Below are 24,938 nucleotides of genomic sequence, written 5' to 3'. Positions count from 1 at the left end.
AATATCCCTATTATCCACCTTAATAAAGGATTAATTCTGAAGAATTCCAGTTAGTTTATAAGTGAGGCAAAGTGTGACACAAATTTGAAAGACATTCTGTTGCTGGCCTTTTAAAATGCTGCCACCTGTATGTCAGAACAAATGATAGATTTAAGACTTCGTATTGGCAAAATACTTCATTGGTGAAACAAGCTACGACACCTAGTAAAAAATATCATATGCTGCTAGTATGATTACAGCAAGCTTTTATCTCTACATATTATTGGCAACAGTTCAGTATCTCAGTACGTAATTTAGCTTTAAAGGGCAAATCAGTTAGCTGACTTAGCAACTGTACATTGATACAATAAATATTCACACTTAAGGGGAAGTGGCTCAAAGTTGACAGTGTGAAAAGCATGATAGAAAATAGGTGTTAAAACATCCCATCTAAACCAATGCTTTTTGGGAGATGTCCTGGAAGAATCATTCTAGTGGGTTGTTTTCTCTTTTGTTTTTTTTTTCCCAACTTACTTTGCTAAGTCCAATGTCTTTTAAGGTGTGAATGAATACAACTGCTTCTTACAAAAAAAAAAAGCAGCCCATAGATTTGGCCAGTATGCAAATTCATTGTAGCTGTTTTCATTAGACAGCACTGGGCTGAAAGCCTGAAACCAGAGCAATGCTTTGCATTGTAGGACTTTGGCATGGTAAACCATAATTGGCAAAGTAAAATTGCTGCCCTAAACCATAGCTTTAGTGCATCGTATAGAGACAGCATGTGTATGGTGGACTGTTTAATCACTCTTTCTTACGGAATTTAATCTGTAACTGTAAGTAGCTTAAGGCAACAATAGAGATGATCAGGCTTTCTTCAGGGATGGATGGAGAATGCCTAGTACCTATGTTTTGACAACAGAATTCCCTTCCAGGACTGGTGACAAATCACTTGCTGCAGGGCTCGAAGGATAGTTAGATAATAATAGGTAATATTTGCATGAAGTACAAAATATGTAAAAAGCATGTCTAGAGACCTTGAGTGTGCAATTTTTTAAATACAAGAGAAGATTAAAGTAGGACTAATTAAATGTATGGATGAGACTGCATAGGCAAGGATATCAGAGTCCCATCCTAATACAGCTTGGAGGCCTGAGGTACTGTAAACTTGTCTTTTCAAGCTCCCAGTTCTCTGTAACCCCACAGAGGTTGAGGATTAACCCAAGTGACTCACTTACTTTGAAGCTGAGGCCAAGCACCACTATTATTTAAATAATTCTTAGGCAAATCATATCAATATCTGTTACTTTCTATAATCTCTGCCTTTCCATTTATATTTTCAGCTTATATTTATGTCCAGAAAAATCAGGCTGAGGAGGAGGATTCGGAATTAAATTATGTGGATTTTTTCAAGTGTGGGGCTCCCCCAAACTGTTGGATCTCTTTCTTTTTTTCTCCTCCGGTCTCTGTAATCCATTTAACACTGCCTCAAGATGATTTCACACTAGGCAGCTCTTTGGGGCTAACACCCTAAAGCCTGAGACTCAGAGGAGACAGCAAAATTTAGCTTTTAAGCTTTTTTCGCTATCACTACCTACCTCCTCAGCTCCCCATCAACAGCATTTTTGTGAAATGTAGTGTCTGAAAGTGGTAAAACCTGTGTTAGTGTATCTATAGCTGAGCATCATTTGGCTACAGTGAAACTAAAGATATAGACAAGACTGAACTTCTTCACTCTTGAAAATTCAAATAAGGTTTGTGCCAATAGGTTCGTTTTTTCTATACTTATAGTTAATGTCAGTGGTGCACAATGAGCAAAAACCCACAACTCAGCAGTGTTCACAGATTTGGTAATCACTTTCTGTGACTCTATTGGGGGGGGAAGGGACTAAAGAAAAGAAAATTGCTTAGTTTCCAGATAGGCCCTCATTAAAGTATGCTGGACTTTAGTAAAATCATCAGAGCTCACTGCCGTATCACCCAGGAAGTTGATTCTTCATGGTATGAGAGGTACATTTCAAAATCTCTTCTCAGATTTTTGGTATCACTGCCTGCTCAGTTATCTCTATATATGGTGCCACTGGCAGTGTCCAAGGCTAATTAATCACCTCCACAGAGAACATAATTAGCAGCTTAATTAGGATCATCATCCACTAGTGCTGTAGCATCAGCCTAAACGAGCTGTGAGGTACTGGCTAGAACTTACAATAGCCTACAGTTCCTTTGGGAGCTCCCACTGAGAAGGAGGACTGTCAAAACTCCCTAATTTTTCTCTCTGAAGGAGTTTCTTGATTAAACATTATCAGGGAAAGCAGCATTTACCGATTAGACTTTCATATGCTGTCACGCAGCCAGGATAGAGAGACAAAGCTCATTTCTGGCATGTCTACTGGCAAACAAAGGTTGATTACCACATTCTTATGGGGTGATTGAAGGGAATTTGAAACATTGTTTGCATTACTAACGAGCCTTAAAATAGTGGAATTGACATTCTGAGTATGACAAGCACTTCTTGCTAAAAGCAAAAATAAATTTCCTTCTGTTGTCCTAAATTTTAAAGAGTTGTCTTTCAGAGCCGTTGCCAAACTGTTGTATAACAGTGCTTCCTCCTCGTCTTCTCGCCGCAGATTGGTCTGTTGAAGCGGGGGGAAGCTCTTTGTACAGAAATAATCAGTGTTTATATCAGGAGGTGATACAAACCTCCTGATGTCCAGGCTTTCCTTCCTTCAGTGAGGGCATGTATTTAGGGTGCAAGTTTGAAACAATGCCATTGCCTTTAAATGAGCATTCACATCTTCCTTCTGTCCTACAAATAGTTTTGACCCAAGTTACAAAAGATCGAAAAAAGCAGTTGCAGAACATGTGAAGACATAGCATATATGCCTGTGGACTGCACTGTTCTTTTCAGAAAGCTTTCTCATACAACTGATGCAGAATAAGATCAGATGCTATGCTGAGAACAAGTACTGAAAGCACATAGATGACTAGAGATAGATATAAGCAACCAAGAGAATAGGGATTAAAACTGGAAACCACTTGTACGTGAATCATGAACCAAAAGACAAAAATCCAGGAATGAGATACCCAAGGGAATGAACTCAGCTCTTTTTTAAAGAACATTCTACTTTACAAGTCCAAAGCCCTGCTGGCTTTGAAGTAGTACACAATTCCTAGAAGAAAACTAAATGAAGAATTCTGTCATGGATTTTTTACGAAGGCCTAGCTAGGAAATCATTATTTTCAAATGCAGATTTACAGGAGAATGAGAGGTCTGTAACTCCACTACTGTGGTAAAAGTGTGCAGGTAGAGATAAATAGCCACTTCTTCCTTTTCACTCTGCATCTATGTAGCCTCTTATTGGTTCCATTAACTAACATTTAAGCAATGCTTTGAAAATTTATTCTGAGATTTCAAGAGGAAATCAAGCTACTAAAATGTAGTATAAAGCTGTAAAGAAACTTGTGTATCAGCCAGAAAAAATAGTAGGTAGATTTACGTAATCCTTCGACTAAATTGCAAGACATCTTAAGTTCCTTCATAAAAACATTTCCGAGACAAGACGGACACACCTGTGCTGTAGCAGAGCTGAGACTGATTCATGTTAAAAGATATTTCTAAAGCTAAGGCATATCAGTCTGAGTTGTCACAGAAAGCAAGCCTGCTGTTCCCAGAAGGAACGTTTTGCTTAAGTATGTAAAGGAAAAGTGATTCAGAAAGCCTGTGCACTTATGAACTGTGGACCAAATCCTACCCGTGTGGAAAGGTACATGTTGCTGTGTCCCAGATATAGGGAAGTCCTCTCAAGTATCTTTTTTTGGAAGGCTCAGGGAGGAACAAACATCCATGAAATATCCTTGGACAAGAGAGTCATCTGGCACTGTAGTGTCGAATATTAGTACTTCTACCAGGTATTTTTGCCTAATGTTTAAGGAGAGTCATGTTAAGATGCTTTGCAAAGATTCTTTATGTCCAATGTACAGGTGGTGAAACTCTAGCAAAAGAGACTTGAACGAGACTGCCCAGCTAATCAATGGCAAGACCAGGATTCAGTCTGGTATCTTATAACTCCTACTGCAGACATCTCTGCTCAGGACCTTCCTTCTTTGTTATGAAAGACAGGAATCTAATCCCAGGTGTTCTCTGAGTTCAGGAGCATCTACATCCAGATTTTTAATTCAGTGTCCTCAAGAAAGAAGAGCTACCTGTCTATTTTCAACCGAGTTTGATTTTTCCTTAGTATATTATATTTTATTATCTAGATTTTAGCTCAGGACTGCATGGATCCATTTTAAAGATAGCTGCCCATATTATATATTATGCAACAATAAGTACAGCACACTGATTAACAAGCTTCTGCCTGTGTCTGAACACTATGGGATTTTACACAGGATTTTGCTAGCTTATACATTGAGTGGAAGGTTAAAGTTGACTATTTTTTATTCAGCAGGGTCATTAGTTCTCCCAGGAGAGGTGGAAGAGACAGTGGCTTATTGTACGCCCTTTTTTGATAAGCCTATTCAACCGAAGTTCAGAACTTTGTCAGTTCCACAGCCATCGGACAGCAAAGCCCAAGAGGTATGAGGTCAGATTTATCTATTTAAACACTGGGGGTTTGACGTGGGTTTTTTTTTTAACCTATTGGCTTCTAATGCTATTTCCACAAGAACAGGGTGATATAGATGGAGTGTGTGGAACTGTTATGAGTTAACAAATCACATTATTCATTTTTAAATTAATAATGAATTCTTAAGTACATTAAGGACTGAGATAAACACTCTAATAGAACGGTACTATTTTATCTTGCACACTGCTACTATATAATCCTACATTTTCAAAATGTGTACTACAATACTTCAAACTGTTTGTGGGCTTTTTAATATTTAACTGGTGTAACTCACAGAATATTCAAGTAAACTCTTGCACTTCCTGACCTTTGAACAAATCATTACTTATGTAGAATGATGGGCCACTTAATTTTCCAGTGATCTCATGATCTTATAACATCCTGCAGTTCTCATTGGGCTGAATATAGGAACCAACTTCTGCAACAAGGAGGTAGTGAATGATTTCCCTTCAATGTGACATTTAAAAGAAAAAGAGGTTTTAGAATATATTGTGATCAGAATTGGGATTTGTCCTCTTGGAAATGAGTAGCAAGATGCTGCTGAGGATCTGCATTGTTTAAGTCTGGTGTGGAGAGGTTTGCATTATGGAGTCTGAGTCTTTTAAAGAGACACAATCAATACAAGCTTTAATTTAGAATTGCCATTTTGCCTCAGAATTTCAGTTCTTTTCAAACTGGAACAGAAGGTATGGATTGCTCACAGGCTTATTTTAAGTCATTAAGCTTCCTATCCAAATAGTCAGTGTGAGCATTAACTTTTGGGGATGTTTCTATTGCAGAGAATTCTTCACCACTCTTTTCCCCTGCCTGATGATTGTAATAGAAGCTGAAGTTAGCTTCCGGCTAAAATGGGCCAGTTTTGATAGTTTCATGTGCTTATTGATGTCCCATGAGGCTTAAATCAAGTTTATAAATGACGTGTGACCAATGAAGGTTTGATGTTATAGCAGTGCATATGGTGCCTCCTTTCCTGAGCTCAATTGTGTTTAGTTCTTTGCAATAAACCCTTTACTATAAGGAACAAGTCTGCTCTGGGAAAAAGTAAATGTTCTAAATTGACCTTTCAAGCTTTAATACCCACCATTCTGTGAATAAAAATACTCACTCTTTTCCCTAAGGATTGACATAATTCAAGGTTTTTGCCTTGAGAAATATCCACTGGCACACAAAAAAACCACCTAGGATGAGGTTTTATAGTTTTCTCATTTGATAACTTCTATATAAAACCAAAGAAGAAGGAGGGTTGTAGCAGCCTGCAGTGTTCATAAAGGATTGCATATGACTGTTTAAACTATAATTCATGAAAAATAGATGAAGATCCCACTGCATGCAAAATTCATTTCCATTTGAGGAAAAGTTGGGTTATGAAAAAGAAACTGAGTATTATTACATTGGTTAGGGGTTGCTGCATTTTTCAAGAAGACAGACTTAGATTTTCACAACTGTTTGGTTGGTGCCAGGCTGCTCAAGATGAAGGCAGTCTTTCCCTTAAATTATACACATATTTGTGCCTTCATTTAGATAATATAGCTGTGGCCTGATTTTCAGAACTGTCAAGACTGAACAGGTCCATTTTAAAATCCCTCAGTGCTTCAAATTGTCATTGCCTTGAAAGTGAAGTCTTGCATTGCTTATGGCAGGACTAGTTTAGAAAGAGAAAAAGATTTTCCCTGGAAACATCCCTGCTCTGAAATGAGAGTGTTCTCTGTCCATCAGAACAAATCTGTTAGGGAAGGGCAACAGAATGTGGCTGCCTAGTCAGTTTTCATAGAGAATGGAAAACCATTCCCTATGAAAAATAAACAAGTTTAGTAGTGCAATGTAGGAAGTCAGATGTCTATACTGTGGACGTATTTGTGAAGGACTTCAGGGGAGAGTGTGTATCTCTGAACCTATTGCTAGGGAAAGTTTAAAAAAAAAGAAGCTCTGCTAAGACCCAGTGTATAGCTTGGCTAATTGTTAAAGAACAACTTGTCTCCCTGAAAATGTTTTTTCTGTCAAAAGCTGTTGGGAAGAGGCTTAGTGAATGACACAGCAAATTATTTGTGTTGTCCACCAATGTTGCTTCATCTTTCTTCCCTGGTTTTAGACATTATTATATTCCTGGATCTCAATATCGACAGTACAGCATACATGACCTCTCACAGGCCACTGCAAATCGAAACAGCATTCACTCCAGAGTTGAAGTACATTATCATAGAACATTTACCTTCCCTACCCAGATATTTAGTCTCTCCTTTATTTCTATTTAATACTTTTTTTCATAAAAGACACTGTAGTTTTTTTAATTAACAGTATGTCATATTATCTGCTTCTTAGGGTCTTTATTTGTTCTTATTTCCCCCTGCATACATATGAGAGCAGTTGAATGGGTATTTTCCGTCCACTCACTATAAACATGCATTCATTCAAAGTGGGATTCATCTCACCTAACTTCAGCTTTAAATTTAGTCCAGTGTAGTCCTTCTGTCGTCCAGAGGGGGAGAGAAGCACCTCCAGAACGTGATTCATCCCACTTGCTGTAGGCATTTGTCCTAAGATCTAATACATCTCTCTCCACAGGCTGACTCTCAGGCTGGGTCTTTTTTGACTAATTGACTACTGTAATCTAGAAGCTAATTTTTATATGGCTGGGATTAGGAAAGATGAGTTCTACGCTTCTATTCTCCTTTGTTTATCTTTAGTTTGAGCATTCAAAAAAGTATTTACCATGCCTATCATTTTACCTTTATCTGTGGAATGGCAGCATTTATCACCTAAAATACAGCTTCCGCTGAGTTCCTTTTGTTAAGGTTTTGCTGATAGGCCTCAACTGAGCTTTGTTTCTGCTGAGTGCTATGCATAAATGGAACAAGACCAAGGAAGAATTTAAAGACAGGATTGACTAAGTGAAGGAAGATGGAAGACTTACATCTTCTCAGAGGCCAAGACACAGAGATTGAATGACTTGTCCAGAATGCTGAAACAGAAGTGGAAAATTGGTCAAGACTTATTGACTCCCTATCCAGTGCCCCAAGCTCAAGACAAACATTTTTTTTCTCCCAAGTACCCAGTATATATTAAGCTTATATGAGATGATAGCATACATGCCTTTCCCCGCCTTTTTTTACCTATTGTTATTGAACTAGTAAGTTTTCCCTCGAGTATACAATAAAATCATTGGTGAGTGTATGTACATCCTTTACATAATTTGAACAAGCGAATCATAGAGTGCCATAATTACACAGAAATAAAGGTTTTAGAAGGACAGAGACAAGCTGTTCAGTTAACTGTAACTCCACACAGATTAATAAAAAGAACCGAGTTGCCAATTATTAATAGACTTTTGAAAGTCTCAACTTTAAGGTATTTTATTTACAACATTACTTTGTAAAACAGCCTCTAGCAAAATACTTCAGTTACTAATATGAATATTACATTCTTTTCCCCTTTAATTTGGACATGCAGGAACTGTAAATGAAAACGATTTTTCCTTCAGAAAGTAAATCACAGGAGCAATCTTAAGCAAACTGGCAGTTTTCTAATAGAGCAAAATTCTATTCCCAGAGAGCTCTCAAAAAGATTTCAATTAGATGTTAAATTAGACACCTGAAATTCACATATTTCTCTCAGCTCCTTAGGCAAAAATAACAAGATAATAACTTGAGCAGCTCAGAGGATTCAGTGTTCTATTGCAAAATGTCTTCCTTTTGAAATAGACCAAAATTGCAGTTTGCAGTATAAAAATTTTAGATCGCTTGTCTGTGTAGAAGGTTGAAGTGAATGGCTTCTTGGGAGAAGAAGCAAAAAAAAAATCCCTAGTGCTTTGAGTACTTGTTTGAGAGATGAAGCATGCTGATAAATATGCAATGTGAATAAACTTTTCAAATGTGCAAGGAGTGGGTACCAGAAGAATTGTTAACAGTGAAGTCAGGTATGTTCTACTTTGGCATCTAATTTCAGTTAGCATTTTGGGGTCGAGTTTTTTAAACAAAAGTTTTTCTGGTATTTCTCTGCATCTGCTTAAAATGTTCATGCACAAAATGACATGAAGGTCAACATAAGGGCATAGTGAATGTGTGTCTACTTTCCATAACTATGTTGGCAGAGGAAGAACAGATTTTTTTTTTAGAATTCCTATGAAACCTCATTGTAATTTAAATTCTTCTTAACTTAGTTACCTATAGATGTGGTAACAAATACTGTTACAACCAAACTAACTGAAAAAGATTTGCGCATTGCATCACATGTTAGAAGAATGTTTTGGGTTTCTGCAAAGGACAGACAGATAGTAATGAACCCCAGTTGCTGGTACCAGTTGTTACCCAGTTGGTGGTACCCTTACTGGCATGGAATTTCAGAAGGCTTTACCTGTGGAAAAGATGAGAGGAGCCTTAATGACCTTGGCCTTAATGGGAAAGAGAGCTTGTGTGCAGGCTTTGTCTCATGTAAACATTTCTTGAATGTGCTATTTATAAAAGTTAATGATGGTTTACCTGGGATAGTTTATGGACATAGGCAAGATAATCTTTGCATGCAGAATGAATGCCGTTTTCTAGACTAACTCTATCCACAGCGTTTGTTTTTCTCATTTATAAATGCCCATGGTCTACAGGTCTGCATCTAGGATGATTTATATGCTCCAGCATCTATTGAAGCCAATCTAAGCCAAGTCCCTAGAACATTAAGCAATACAGATGATTAATAAAATTATACAAAACCAGAAAAAATATTTCCTGATCAATCAGGCAATATTACAGTTTATTAATAAAGAACGTAGATACTTGCAAGATACCCGCTGCCATGTCTGTCAGGTGCCCAGCCACCGGAAAGGAATCCAGGTACCTCTTCTCTGACTTATTAGATGGCATTAACTGTGTCAATATAGCTTCTTACAAAATGTTACCAGAAATCATGTGGGATACTGTGCCTTTTAAACTGAGCAGTGACCATAAGATGCTGAGTGTTCTTCCTCCCTTTCAGCAAAACAAGTAAGTGTATTCTTAACTTCAAATGCGTCAGTAGTCATTGGCTTCATTGAGGATTTATCAGAAGTTTGAAAAAATAAGCATGTGTTTAAACATTTTGCTGATTTGGTACTGAAGTACTTAAATCTTTGAAACAGAGAGCCCTTGAGGAGATGTGCTATTTTTCATGGCTGAAATTTCTAGACATTTTATATTAACTTCTCAAAGGATAGGGAGCATTCCTGTACACTTTGGGCAGTAAGGATGTGTCGCCTGTGTAGCTCTGGAATTAATTTTATGTAACTGGTTGCCATAAATCTTTTGTGTCATGGCCCCCTGCAGTTTCTTATCAGTGTGCAGCACACCATAGTTATTTGTTTTCATTATTTTATTTTATAGGCAGAGCGTTTATTCTAAGATATTTCAATGAGAAGCAATACAGCAATGCTATACACTATGTCAACAAAGCAAATATTGGCAAATGCAGTAAGACTCTTTATTCACCGCACAAGAAATCCAAACCAGCCAATTGCATATCTCTGAGATGGTGAAAAGAAATTATTAGAGTCTGAAAATTGATTATGTGTCATTTTGCTCATTCCAGGCATTTCCTTTGCTGAAACTGTGTTCTGGGAAGCATGTTACATTAGTATCAGATGCGTGTACCCTGAAGCTTTATGTGATACTAGCCCAAATTTTAAGGATATGGAATCTGTCTTTGAAATTTAACATAGCTGTACATAACTTGTCCATATCCCCACAGCCTGGCCGCTACAAGTGGCAGGAATGTAATAGATGTGTGCAAGGGAGGTTTTCAGATTCCTTGCCTTGAGCAAAATGAGCTAATGATATTCATTCAGATACAGTACAGTACAAATGGGACACATTAAATGGCTTAAATTAGGTCAAATTGAATAATTGAATTTATTCTTTTACTTAAAAAGACCTTAATCAGCTGAGAGTGCTAGAGTCAGAAAAAATAGTTTAATTAAATATTAATTAGAAGTTTATATTTTGAGCTCCCTTATCATCACTTGCAGCAATATTATTTATGTATGTGTTTTTCCTCATTACAGCTACTAGGGGATGATGTTCAAGCATTCTTACTTGATGAAGAATTTGATTATGACAATGTGGCACTGACCCCTAAGTTCTCTGAAGCTGAGCTGAAGGCCATTACAGAGTTGTCTGAAGAGAAGAAAACGGGGACAGATGTCAAGTCAGCATGAGCTGAAGACGGAGTCAAAGGCATTCTGTGCAGTGCTGTTGAAATAACATTTTTAGGGGGTAAATCTAGCTCTTCATTGTACCCTTATTTAGTGTTTTTTTATCTATGTGGCCAGTAAATCAATTCCTCAAGATTTTTTTGTTTGTTCTACGAAGGTGCCTTCGAGCCTGAGGTTGCCTTTCCTTGTATCTCCTCCTAGTCCTAATGACGACAGAATAGGAAGATGGTGCTTGCCCAGAGTTGCTTGTATAGTAGCCCTTCATCCAGAGAGGAAGTATTTCCATCCTTTTTATGTCTGTACACTGATTTGCTTAGGCATTCAGGTTGGCTAAGGAGGTCTGTATTTGTCCCCAAACCCAGCGGGATTTTTGGGTAGATCAGTGACCTTTAGTATTGTTAGGCCCCAGTGCTCCACTACTTTCTTGTTTTCCAGGTGGTACAAGGCAGTTGGAAGGATGTCTCAAATGACAGCCATAAATTCCCTTTTGTAGAAAAATCCTCGAGCGGGGTGAATCCTGTATTGGCTCAGGCTAGGTATGCTAGAGGAATTGCTCCACAGGACCAAAACAAGCTGGTGGAATTCAAAATAGCTCTATGCCTACTCTTGCTTATATTTGGTACTGACCCAGTTCCTGACTAGCACAAAGCTAGTCCTAAAGCTGCCTTTTACCTGGTTCTTTCAGTAGTGCAAATAAGAGCTTTTTGCAGCTGACAAATCAGTCTATAAACTCTTTCCCTATCGCTATAAGACTTAAATGTACAGAGTTAAATGGATGAATAAATCTGGAAATACTGTGTTTTTTCCTCTGTCTTTTGAGTTACTTCAGTTCTGCAGAGAAATAAATATTCCTGTTTGCAATAAACTTTTTGAGTTGATCAAAATTGACGTGGTGCAACTCCTAACAATTAAACATGAACTGCTACAAAAAGCCTTCCACACAGAGGGAAGAACAGTGATTTCATCCATTAAAGGGAATGGCATTGGAAGGCTGTCAGATTTTGCATTTTTTTACAGGAGATGATTCCAAATACCAGCTTATGGCTTACACTCAACATCACTGAAATACAGCAAACTCTGGAGTTGAGTAAAGGTCGGGTAGTATGGGTGGGAGAGAAGAGTGTGCATCTCTGACACAAGGTAGTATCTACTCTTGCTATGAGGTGCTTAGAATTGATTTTTTTCAGCTTACTGTAGAACCTTTGCTGTTGAGGCTTGGTTTAACATCACAACACTGAATCATATTATTGGTCATTTTCTGGTATAACTACAGTAGCTAAAGTTTATTGACTAACATTTTGTCCTTGGCCTTTCTCCATTATTTCTGAAGTGGGTGATTAACATGATGAATATGGGAAGAGTGCCTGAGCAGACAGACTAGAGACCAAACCACAAGTTGTTTAAAGGCTCTGGATGAAGTCCCTGTGGCTGGTTGGCTGCTCCATTGTCAGCAATTTCTAAAAGCAAAGAAAGGTGCTTTGGTGCTCCAAAGGAAATTTTCTGGATCAGTAATTTTGTAGAATGTAATCATGCACCACTGAAATCTGAATAGCATTTGTTTTGAGGAATGGTATTTACCTTGATTAGGGGGATATAATTTAAGAGTGAGATTAACAAAAAACAGAAAAGAAAGTGGTCTCAGACAAGATGTTTAAGGAGAGTGATATAAAACTAGAAGTATGTTGTATAGAAAAACTGGCCCGTATAGGACCTTGCTGGTAGAAGGTTATGAGAAATTTATTTTTAACATCTACACTCAAAAGGGTGTCTGTGCAGTAGTTAAAACAGTTTTTGATGCAATTGGCTGTATAGCAGATGCTACTGCTGTTTAGGAAACATCTTTTTTTTTTTTAATGTGAATTCATTTGAATTCAGTGAAGTGTCTTGTTGAACCCAAGGTATTTTGAATTAAGTGTTTCAGATCCAACTGGAATTTTCCAGTGAAACATTCAGCTAAAAATTCTTAGGCAGATCTAATTATTAATCCATCTTCTTCTGGAAGACACAGATAATGTGTATAAATGGGAGGGATAAGAAGTAAGTTCTGGAAGAGCTCCACAAGCAAATCTGGGAGGAAGAAATTGAGTACTACTGTAGAAAGATAGCAAGGTCAGCCTTTAAAAGCCTCAACAGAAAAATAAGGGAGACAACCTCATTAATGTATGTATATATAGCAAAGATAAAGGAACCTTCAATCTAGGAGACCTCTGTGTACAGAGCTTGCTCTCCTGCAGACAAAGAATCAACCATAAATAAAGGTGAACTTTTGTGGGTTTGTAGAATGATGAATTCGGCACTTTTTTTGTGTGTTTTTTTAGAAAGGTACAAGACACAAACTATAGATCAGTCCTGTTGGAATCCTATTGCCAGTAGAGTCAATGAGAAAACTTGTCCAGGGGCTCATAATAATCTTCAGGCCAAGTCAGCTCTGGAATCTCTTAAGTGCATTTTCTATTCATTTCATTATCAATTTTTCCCTGTATATTAGAGATACATCCAGCCATTCAGTTCCTTCTCTCTTAGGCAGGTGATTCTCTTACCAAATGTTCAGAGTACCTATTATGCTCCATAAGTGTCATTCAGTATAGTCATTATATGGTTCCGTTTGATATAGAGAAACACTTAGTTGCAGAATACCCAACAATATTGGAGCTCTTTAGTGACATCCATCTTACGCAGAGAAATGGGGATAATTCACTTACTTACATTTACACCACACATGAGTAAGATTTTTTTCTCTTTGTTAACAGAGATGAATATCACAGTGGAGATGAGGCAATGTAGACCACACTTTCTGCACATGACATTTTATTGGCCTGCCCTTGTGGTTGATTTTGGCTTGTACCCTTGTACCTGATTATCCTTCACAGAGGAGGCATATTTTCCTCTTCCCCATTACCAGCTTGTCATTTTTAAGAACATACTTTATGTGCATATTAAATTTCATACATGTACATGGAGTTAGTTACCTGGAATTGTTTTAATGTTTGCAAGGTGGTTTGGAGTCTGAATAATATATATATTTTCCTCTTGTAGCTTGTATTCTCTTTAATATTTAATATTTTCAGCAGGGGTTGGTAAGGGACATTCTCCTTTTCTATTTATGGTCTTTTCTAAACATTTTTCCTGTTTTCCAAAAGAATTAAAGGCAAAACTCAAGCATGGAACAGGAAACTTCGTGTGCTACTTGGAATCGACTTAGGGGCTGCTGCAGCGAGGAGTACGATTTTCTCCCTACCATACTGACAAGGATTTTGAACTGCAAGATCTCTGATGTTGGGTGAACACATTGGAAGTGAAGGCTGTGTGATGCATCTCTCTAATCCCTTTGTATTCATGACTTCATTGATGTCTAAAGTGCAATAGAGATACGCATCCGTATCAGTCAGTGAGCTTACCTGTATTAAACTTGTTGCTCACTTGGGTGTTGCCAGAAGGATACTGACTTTTCTTTCCACAGCCTTGAAGGATCCTGAGTTGTGGGGAGGAACTCCTTGCGTTTTACGGGAAGTGTAGTAGTCCTTCCATTGGGGCAGGAACTTGAAGGGTTGTTTCCTTGGCTGGCTGTGGTGCAAGCTTGGATATTATTAATGCTCAGAGTTACTCCTTGTAGGTGTAAAAGGAAGAGTAATTATTTGCTGAGATAATGGGTGTGAAAGAATAAGATAAAATTGAAGAAATGAAAAGAGATGCAGACAAATCTGTCTGACTCAGATATTGTTATGGTTCTAAATATACTTCTATTAATGCAAAAAGGTATCATTATATACACTTGTATATACACAGTGCCACTGAAAGAAAATTATTTTAGTATGGAGAGTACTCACTGGATAATTCGGAACCTTTTGAAGAAGATGGCATGGAAACAAATCCCTGCTGTTATGGAGAAGACCCTTTGATCCTCTGGCCTTGATTTTCTGCTGCTATAAACTGGCAGAACTCCACTGAGGCCATCTGTATTCATACAGAGCAGACAGGACCCTGCTATTTACAGTCTTAGCTGAAAGAATACAGAGCCAAATCAATTCCTGATTTAACTTTACTGAATATATAGCTATATATATGAACCATTATCATGATGGGAAAATATTTAAATGCAGAGCCAATGCAAATGAAATGTAGAAACTGTGTCTTTAACTGTTCAGTTACTAATTTTACAGAGGTCATTTTGGAGTTTCTGTAGTGGTGTGTGCTTAGAACATTGCTTTTTGCTTTAACAAAAACCTCACATACATTTTCAAGTCCTGTTCAAATCATGAGACTTGATTACATACGTAACTACTAAAGATTCCCACCCTCTTTAGAGTTGTTTTTTTTTCCCACCCTCTGCATGTTGGCAAGGATTGAAAGTGTACTTTGCTTTATCTTGGAATTGTTTTAAAAAGATCTGACATCCTTTGTAAAAACACATACTTTCTTATAAAGGTGGACTCTCAGGTAGTAATGCAACACTAAATGCAGAAATTAAAATAAGTCCAAATGCCTAGTTGTTCAGCAACTTCATGTATGTCATGATGTGGCTAAACAGCCACTTGGTGTCAACGTGTCTGCTTGGATAGCAGGCTGATTTGTATCCTGTTGTCTTATAACCTTCAGTTTTACTCAGGAGTCTAAGCGCTAGCCTGGTCCTGCGTGGGTATGAATTCTTACAGCCCTGCGAAGAAAGAGTCTGCAAAAGTTGACCGAAGAAGCTGAACCGTCAGTCTTGTACTGGGGCTCTGTGCCCAGTCCAGCCTGCTGAATAATTTAGCTGAGTGTGGCTATCCACCTCCGTTCAGCGGAGATTTGTGTTACAACCATCGTGAATGTGATAGTCCTGAAGACATGCGATGGAAAAGTGATGGCTGACAAGGGTCGGGGCAGAGATTCATCAGACCCCGTTCACCTTCTGGGGCTGTGCTGAACCGGCGGCTTACTACCCTCCTTCAGGGCTGCAGTTCAGCCTCAGCGTGTTCAAGCCACCCAGTAAAGCGAGGAAACCGGCGATATGGGTTTGCGCTGGCCTGGGGAGGTGAGCACCCTGCACCGCGGAGCCGAGCTCTTGCGACAGTGACAGGCATTCCCACCGCAGCGTGCTTTCTTGTGGCGAGGTGTCTGTTGGCACAGGTGGACGTGAGGGGCCACGTGTGTCCCGGGCTCTTCTTGCAGGGATGCTCCCTCCCGCGGAAAGGCGCCTGCCTTTGCTGGTCTCGGGCACGTGCGGGTCTCCCAGGTGCGAAATGTCTGCCCATCCCTTGGGAAAACACGACAGTTTTCTCTGAAATTGTATTAAGTTGTAGAACATCTCGAAAGTTGACGAGTTTGGTAAATTTGTGATTGCTGGCTGTTGGAGGTGACACCTGGTGTTTTGCTGGCAAGGTCCTGTAAGCCAATGTTGCAGGTGTATGAGCTGTGAAATGCCACGGAGTTAGACTGGAGGTAGTTTTAGTGCTTGTTCATGACAAGTTTGCAAGAAGAAAAGCAAGTGTTAAAAGGTACTGTCATTTTTATAGACAGGCTACTTTATTTGCAATTGCAGTGCCCCACAGTTAAAATGGAAATCAATTTTAATGCCTTATGAAAATGCAGAAATATTTGTCTCATTTACAGCACTTCCAAAAAGGACAGATAATAAAATTCCCCTGATTAACGATCTGTAATTTTATGTGTTCTGTGGTGTCTTGTTCAGTACATCTATCCACATAAACGTTTCAAAATAATAAGCAAAGATAGATCCGAACAAAATCTCTAAATCTTACTTCACACTGAATTTCAGGTTGTGGAAACTCTCGGTATTCAAAGCCCTTTCTGATCTGAATATTGCCAAACTTTGGGGAAGTAAGTACTCTACTTTAAAAATCTCTAACAAAACATTTCTCAAGCAACTGCATAGTACTCATCTGGATTACAAAAAACAAAGCAGTCGGGGACCTGCCTATATAAAAAGAACCTATGGAACGTAACAATTGGAATAACTGCACTCTACAGGAAGATAATGGATAAAAGGACTCTAAAGGTAGTACAATTACATGGAAAATTGTATTTTTCTAGAGAGTGAACCATACTAAAATATTCTGGTGACTTCATACAATTCTTGAGAACATTTGAATGCCCAACTGAAAAATTAGTGTAATCATTTTGTAATTCATGTGGATTTACAACACAGTTATTATCTCTTGAACCATTAGAATGAGATTAAAAATTGTGTGGGATTCTTCAGTGTATTTTGTGGCAGCGCTAACACCATAAATTAAGGCTTTAGCCTCATTCTATAATATGTTACAACAGAGTTTGTTCTTTTGTGGCTGTTGTGGTTGAGGACTCTGGTGACACTGTTTCTGGAGTGCAGGTGTGTACTTGTAGCGAGTAAGCATTAAGTTTAATAAGTTTTCTTGAATCCATGTGCTTTTTTTGTCCGTATGTGTAAAACCTTGTAATATGCAATATCATATGCATAATTCTTAGAAAGAGGCAAGTGTCATTTATTATGTTGCTTATGCTCCTCAGAATAACTTAGCTAGAGGACAAATTCTGCTGATTACTTGGAAGTGGTGATTCTGCCATTTAGATTTGCTGCAGATTGCCCATTTGTTCTTTCAGAGAGAAATATTGGAATGCATTTTTTCATCCTCTTTTCCTTATTTTTGTTTTTGTCTTTCCTATGTCAGATTTGCAACTAGCTTTCCTAAACTTGACAAGACACTACATTAATCCAATGAGCTACTTTCCTGCTGGATAAAATTTAAAAAAGATGGAAGGCTGGCGTCTGGGCCAGGAAACATCAAAGCACCGTTAGCATTTCGTGCACAAGCTTAGCATTTGCAAAGCTTTCAAAACCAAACAATCAGGAAAATGCAAGTAATGGTCAGCCTGCTTACTGAATGAAAATTTAATTCCAGATTGCCTTTGTTTAAGTCAGCCGCTTACACTTCAGCTCCTCTGCCCACCAAGGCTTCTGTTAACTAACATATTTCAAAATCCAGACTGTCAAAAATACTGACAGCTTGCACTAGCTGAATAGCATTTCCCCCAGTAAAATTGTGATCCATTTAAGGCTCTTTGTTTCGGGTTGTGAAACACTTTCTGCATTCCACAAATTTATTTGCCATGCATGAACATTAATAAAATAAACTGTACAAAAAATAATGGCCTAGTGGGTATCTTTCTGCTGAGAGCAGGAAGAAAGGAGCTAGTGGGAAGAGAGGTTGACTGAGCAGCCAAATACTGCCCGTGCTCCACATGTGATGCTCAATGTCTTGCTTTTGATTCTTTTGCAATATTTGTACAAGAATCTTGGTTGTCAAAAGAGCTGGCTGAGTAACACCCCTCCCCACCCCCAAACCCACGTGTATGAGTGTGCTGGCAAACAAGCTATCCAAATTCAACTGGCTACTGTTCCGAGGGTAATACTCTTCATTACGGGGTGTGTTTTACAAGGCGCTTGCAACTGAGAGCATTTACTAATTGGCAGGTTTAGGCTCTGATCACAAATGTTCAAATGAGTGTTTATCTGGTACTGCCTGTAATCCTATACTTCCCCAAATTTCATTTTTGAAATGTATGTTCTTTTGATACTTTTCACTCGCTGCCCCAGAATCAACAGATCAAAGTCATGCTTCAGAGATGATACTGAAAAAACATAACCTGGTGTGCTCTGAACCAAAGTGATGAAATGAAGAATGAAATAAAATTAAGTAATGTTAAATTTAGGAAAAACAACTTGCTGAAATTCAGATATACTAGACTCTGTAAGTACCACAAAGAGAAGTTGTTGGAGCTGATTTGCTAAGGTCAATTAAAAGAAATCTGAAAAAAATATTGGAGAATATGCTATAGGAACCAAACACTGCATCAGCCAGGAGTAAGATTTGATTAATATTTTCCCTCTAAGACTAAGGTACATGTGAATGAATGGTTGAAGTCTGAAGAATTTTACTTGTTAAGTTTGTTACCATCTTGGGATTCCAATTCTGATAATGGAAAAAAGGGTGGTTTAGTTTAGTGATGCAGGTTCAGTCTGACTGTTTTAGTTCTAGCACATCTCTACAAACCCTTGATTTGTACACAGGCTGGCAACCCATTTATGAAGCATCACTGCCAGCATTTGCAAAAATGATAAATGATGTATTATTTAAATATTCTGCTTTTCTGAACAGTCTAGTGGCATTACAATTGCACAGTAAGATAGGAGAGATGGCTTTTTCCCCCCTGCTTTTAGAAAAGCAGCTTAATTTAGAATTTTGAAGTGGAATGTTGGATCGGAACCACATTAGGGCTTTGAGAAAACCTCTGTCTGCATGTAGATCTGTGGCTCATGACTTCATGGTGCAGCCTTGATCTCTTTGCCTAAGTAAATGACATCACGTTTGGTCTTACTTTGGAATATGTGAAGTTAATTTTTTTCCAGAATCCAAAACCACTGTCAAATTTGTATTTGCAGGGCATGCTTCTTTTACTGTTTTTTCTTCTTGCTTTTATTGGTCTTAACTGCCACACTATACAGCAATCAATATAGTATAATGTAATATACAGAGAACAGGGTATGGCATTGCTACATTTTTCAACAGGAAAAGGGAACTTTCTCCTTACTGAGAGCTGAAGAGGCTGTTGAAACCCTTTGGTTGGCCACTTGTCAATTTGAATAGATGTGTATTGAGTTAAGCCTGTATTTTTATGAAGCATTTGTATTACCCAAATCAGGGAGGTGCTGCTGGTTGAAATAATTTGGAACAAAACTCAGTTCGATCAACTTCAAAATAGTCTGTCTTTTGGTCACTCTAAATTCCTCTTGATGCGCCCATCCCACTGTAGGGGGGGATACACACGCACGTATCCCACATGGGAAACATCCCATCCCTCGATAAGAATCAACAGAGCAAACACACAAACTCTTCACTGCTGTCTCTTGTAGTTGGGCTCTTGTGTAATACTGCCGATTCTCTGGGACACTTCCAGGGAGCTGCAGCTTACCGAGAGGCTCCCTGGAGGAGAGTGTAATTTTTATTTATTTTCTGTTCCAAAACATGCCTACACGTAACCCTTCCTCACCCTGTCCTCCCCAAAGGAATGGCTAGGGGAGAATACCACCGCCTAGACTGATTACCACTTGTTGGTTTAACTGAGTGTTCAATTTTGCTTTTCAGTTCACCTTCCCTAACCTTTCTTATCCAGGTGGAATTTTACTTCTGGTGCCAAGCACTGAGGAAACAAAAATGCGTGTTTCTTCAAACCGCCCCTGTCTTATTAACACTCGGAAAGATGTTTGCTGATATATTCAATAGGAGAGGAAACTGATTGCTACCTCACAGTAAAGTGTCTCTGCTTTAAATGTTAATTGTTTTAAGCACTCTGGAGTTTTCTGTGACCTGCAGGTCATTTTTTTTAATGATGGTTGATACAATCTCTCAGAAGAAGGAGAGAAAAAAAGTACTTTGCTGGCGTAGTTTCAGGTAACCTCTAAAAGTTCAAGTGGACCAATTACACATAAAAGAACAACAACTTTTGTAAAGCTTCATTTGAATCCCAGAGGGGAAAAATGATAGAAAATCAATTAACTTTCCACATGAAAAAATAGCTCATATTGCTAAGCTTTCCTTGCATAGTTTCTTGATTATGTTTGGAAGCAAATTGCCTTGATTATACCTTTGACGGGAAGGAAAGCCTTTTAATTAATTTAATACATGCTATAGCAGTGCTAAATTGTATCATGGAACAATTAAGTGGGCCTACACCGATATTTTTGCCCTGTTGAAAATGGATATTGCTCACTTAGTGAGTCATACTCTTGCTGGGTTGACGCAATGTTCATTGCCTCTGTTCATTGCGGAGCATGTGACATAAAAGCTATTAGGGCCTTTTATATAGAAGAGAGGCTAAATGGAGTAAACAAACAGCCAATTTCAGTGAAGAGTCTGAAATGTCTCCTGTGGTCAAAAATTTGGAGAAATCTGAGCTCGACTTCAGAGCCTGTACCGACACTGGGGACTGAATCAGACCCCCAAACCCTAAGACAGCCCCTGCTTTGGAATAGTCAGGCTTCAGGTCTGTTTTCTGTTCACCCTGGACTGAAATGAGGAGTGTAAGCCATTCTCTGTTTGTCGTGTACTGACAGATGATCCTCAAACTCTTGTGCAGCTATGAACTATTGATAGCTAATTCATAGTAGCTGCTGCACTAGCTGCTGCTTAAACCCAATTTTTGCCTCAAGCTCTTAGGCAAAAGCAATTACATTTGTTGTGTTTGCTGAGAATAGGATTTTTAAATGACACTTTTAATTCAAATGTTCTAAATATTACAAGAAGCAACACATTCTTTATTTTCAAGTAATGTGTCTTCTTGTATCATTAATGATGTTACATTATATTGTTGAAAGAAAATAAGAATATTCTTGATCTGTCTCTGTTGATAATATACACTTTCTTGTGTTGCTAAACTAGTACAACTGGGTAACTTTACTTTCCTTGATGGATCTTGCCTGTTGGGAATGTATTCACCTGCACCGTGCTTTTCATGCTGAGATCTGCTGGGTCTTTTCTGATGAGTTGTAGAACCAAACGTCCAAGAGATGAATAATAAAGGGAAGAGTCCACCACCAGAGAATCTCTCTTAGGAATTCACTCACAGCTGTCTAAACTCAGATAAAGTATTATCACACATTTTTCTAATATCCCAAGGCCATAAACAATGAAAAATAAAAATCTGTACAAGTGAGGAACAATACTCTTATTGCATGCTCTCTGTTCTTTCTGATTTCTTAGAGAAGGGCCAACTGGTGAGGGATTTGTTTATAAAAGGAAGCTAGTAACTATGGTTAGGGAAAGGAGAGCAAGCTTTCTTGCAGCAGCATGAAGGCAAATCTGTGCTAGAAAGGAACTGCAGAGGTGCGGAATCGTGGCTGTGAGTGCAGGACCACAGGACTGGCACGTTCTGAGCTAGTGTGTTCTGCGTTATTTAGAAATTTAATTTAATTAGAAATCTTAGATTTAATAGCTAGCATTTTGAATTGTGACAGAATTGGGCTGGAAAACAGCAGTATGCAAGGAGCACTGTCAGATGTGCTCTCTAGGCTGGTGTACCAGTAAAAACATTTAGTATCGACCAGAATGGCAAAGCCAGTAACCAGAATGGCTGCATGACATTGCCCGGCATTAGGTAGAGAGGGGCAATTTGCACCGCTTACTTAATTCAGTAAAGATTGAATTTCTCGAGGACGGGTTTCATATCTGCTTGTGGCTCACTGAGGGAGCCGATACTGTGAAAGAGCTAACTCAGGACCTGTCCCTTCTGGTCCCAGCTGGTTGCTGCCAGTCTTTTGGACCAACTGCAGACTGTAGCTTCAGTGACCTTGACTGTGATGATCAGGCTTAATTGACTGAGTGCAGTCAGTAAATGTATCTGAGAAAACGTATTTATGTTCCACACTGCTGGTACAAACACATATTTGCTTTTTGCATCGGTGGCACGAATGGTCCAATGTAGGCCTCTACCTTCCCATTAATAGGGATTATGCAAAAAACCCCTCTTTCCTTTTTCGTTATTTAAATTTGTCTTTCCTATCACCACAGATGCCATACATTTATGTACTTTTTTAGTTCTCCCAAGTGAAAAAATAGCAAAAATATAATATGCATTCACCCTGCTGTATTTTGAGAGCATTAAGGTTCTATTTTTAATGTTTAGTCCTCTTCATCAAGAGGAAAAAATTACATTCTCCATCTTGTTGAAAGGCAAAGATAGATGGTTTGGGAACTCTGCTGGTGCTGGGATCAGCATCACAGTTAGCCAAGACCTAACCCCTCTGAAAGACGGAAGAGTGTCTCAAAGATGATGGAAAATGTCACTGATGCATAAAGGCAGTCATGTATGGCTAATTATTCCCACTGTAACTGGAATGTGATTTCCATTGTATTACTCGAGGAAAGATGCTGTTGACAGTTTCAGCAAAAATATTAAAGAAAGTATTTTTAGGAAAAAAACCCAAACTAAACTGATCTATTTCAGTTCTTGAATTTTCCACTTAGGCCTGGGGTCATTAATTGCTAACTCAAGTTGTGCCCCACGAGAACAGAGCAGTAAGAGACTCCCACGTGTGCTGGCTGACTCTCTTAAGAGACTAATGGATGATGGGCAGGGTTTAAGGGAAAGCTGACAAAGGGAGAGAAGAAAGGTCACTAACTAAAAAGTTGGTTTTCTCTTGGATAAGGAGGGTTAAAGGGGTGAGAGCAAATACGTGATTCAGTTTGAGAAATGGGATTAGAAGATCAATGTGGGGCTTGCTGAGCATCTCGTAAGACTTCCAAAATGCTCTGGGCACTGTTTCACACTACCTAAGTTCACAATAAAAAAAATATTTTGTTGGGGAGAAAGTACTTAGTTGCTCTTAATTTTTTTCTCATTTCTCTAAAAGAGCATGAAAAGGAGGGTAACTGTATTGAGACCGTAAAACCAATTCTCAGTGCAGAACACACGGTGGCAATGTTGCACCACTCCTGAACGACTGTGGTGCGGCACTTACCCAGCCAATATTCATTTACTGAGCAATAAATAGGTAGATGCAGTAGAGTGCTGCTTTTTACCCAGGGAATATTATACTTGTACATGGTGGAACTGATTGTGTTTTCTATTAAAATAGAGAGTAAGGTATAGGAAAAATACTTTTTTTCCTTTCTTTTTACCACTCCTGTATTACTTGCATGCATCCTAAGCACTGATACAGTTTAAGTTTTGCAGAAATAATGTAGCTGGTATTGGAAAAAGATACGACTAATTAGTTTCATTCCATAAAATCAAATACACCTGCCTTAGAGGAGCACTTAGGATAGTAAAAACCTCTACCCAGCACGCACCCAGAGAAATCAGGGACTGTGAAGGCTTCTCCCTTTCAAAAGAAAGCTTTACTGTGCAAACAAGCTGGCCGTGAACTTGCACTTTCAAAAAGCTTTCTCGCCTAAATAGAAGACCTTCCCTAAATGTCTACAAAGAAATGGTGGCGGTGCAGAAGGACTTAGCAGGAAAGGTTTCGGGCACACGTAAGGGCGAGTTTCTGGGTTCAGCGGCCGGGGATGGCGCTTGGCACAAAACCCCTCGGAGCCAGTGGGGCCAAGGGTTGACGCGCCTGTGGCTTTCTTCTCTGTTCAGCCTGGCAGGAGGGCCCTTCAGAGGCAGAGCGAGCAGGAGAGGACTTCCATTACAAAGGCAGTGCTGACGGCCGAGTATTTCAGGTCTCTGGGGCTGTCGTCTTTCATATTTGTTCTGCTTTTGGTGTGCTGTTGCAGCTCCACCGGCTCAGTTCCCCAGCCAGGGCCTTCCCTGGTTTTTCCTCTGCCTTTGTGGAGCTCTGTGCTCCAGCAGACAAACCCTTCCCTCTCCTTCAGCTGATTTCCATTTCACCAACACAAAATTAATAAGGTTTTTTCCTTCTCTTTTTCAGCCTCTTAGGCTGAGACATGTTATCAGCCACTGTCGGGTTATTCCAATCGTCCTTAGCTCTAAGAATCTGGCTTCAACTCTAGATCTGGGTGGCAGGAGCAATGAACTGGGCAGGTATCTCCAAACTACCCTCCACAGCCCTACCTTACTCTCCGAGTGGGAGAGGACTACTGGAACAGCAAAGCTGCAAGGGCTCAAGATGCCTTCTTACAGGACAAGAAGGAAAATGCACATTTTTTTCAGCTAACAGGCAATACCCTACTGTCTTTGTTCCCTTCTCCCCATTCTACCAGTCACAAATGTAAACTAAACTAAAAAAAACCCAAACACCCAAATCCCAAAGCGTGAGACCAAGCACTCCAGGTAAGCCACGCTCAACCAACTGCTTAGATTCATGCTTGAGAAGTCAGTGTTTTCAAACTGGCTGATTTTTGTGAGCGACATACCCACAAAGGTCAGCAAAAAAAAATATTAGGAATTAAACAAGTGTTTAGATCATGTTGCTGGTAAGGTTAATGTAAATAAAAGCTGACTAAAGCCACTGAAAATGTGTTGAAGTAATTGATACAGAAATAGCGGGGAAATTAAGTGGGTCTTTTTTCAATGCCTAAAGTCCTTTTTAGGTGCACATTTCCAGGATGAAGATCAAGAGTCCTACAATTCCACGTCGTCTTTATTGATTCACAGGAGGCATAGCTTAAGTGGTAGTGGAAAAAAATTGGAATGGAAATTTGCCAAGTGTTAATCAGGAGTTTGGT

The 24,938-nt window shown here is 38.9% G+C and overlaps 1 protein-coding gene across 2 annotated transcripts in view; it reads left to right on the top strand.

Moving 5' to 3' along the window:
- Nucleotides 1-11,638, top strand: part of IFTAP (intraflagellar transport associated protein) — a 45,765-nt gene extending 34,127 nt beyond the window's left edge. Inside the window, exons 7-8 of one of the 2 annotated variants that reach the window (XM_069784687.1) lie at nucleotides 4,422-4,552; nucleotides 10,624-11,638. In XM_069784687.1, coding sequence (XP_069640788.1) covers nucleotides 4,422-4,552; nucleotides 10,624-10,776 — 284 coding nt within the window. In that variant the 3' untranslated portion in view covers nucleotides 10,777-11,638. The remainder of the gene's footprint in view (nucleotides 1-4,421; nucleotides 4,553-10,623) is intronic. The other variant, XM_069784686.1, reaches the window with a different exon arrangement.
- The last annotated feature ends 13,300 nt before the right edge of the window (nucleotides 11,639-24,938 follow it).

Source organism: Haliaeetus albicilla, chromosome 5, assembly GCF_947461875.1.
Source record: "Haliaeetus albicilla chromosome 5, bHalAlb1.1, whole genome shotgun sequence".
Taxonomy (NCBI): domain Eukaryota; kingdom Metazoa; phylum Chordata; class Aves; order Accipitriformes; family Accipitridae; genus Haliaeetus; species Haliaeetus albicilla.
Note: the sequence above shows the minus strand (reverse complement) of the source record. Positions and strands in the feature narration are given on the sequence as shown.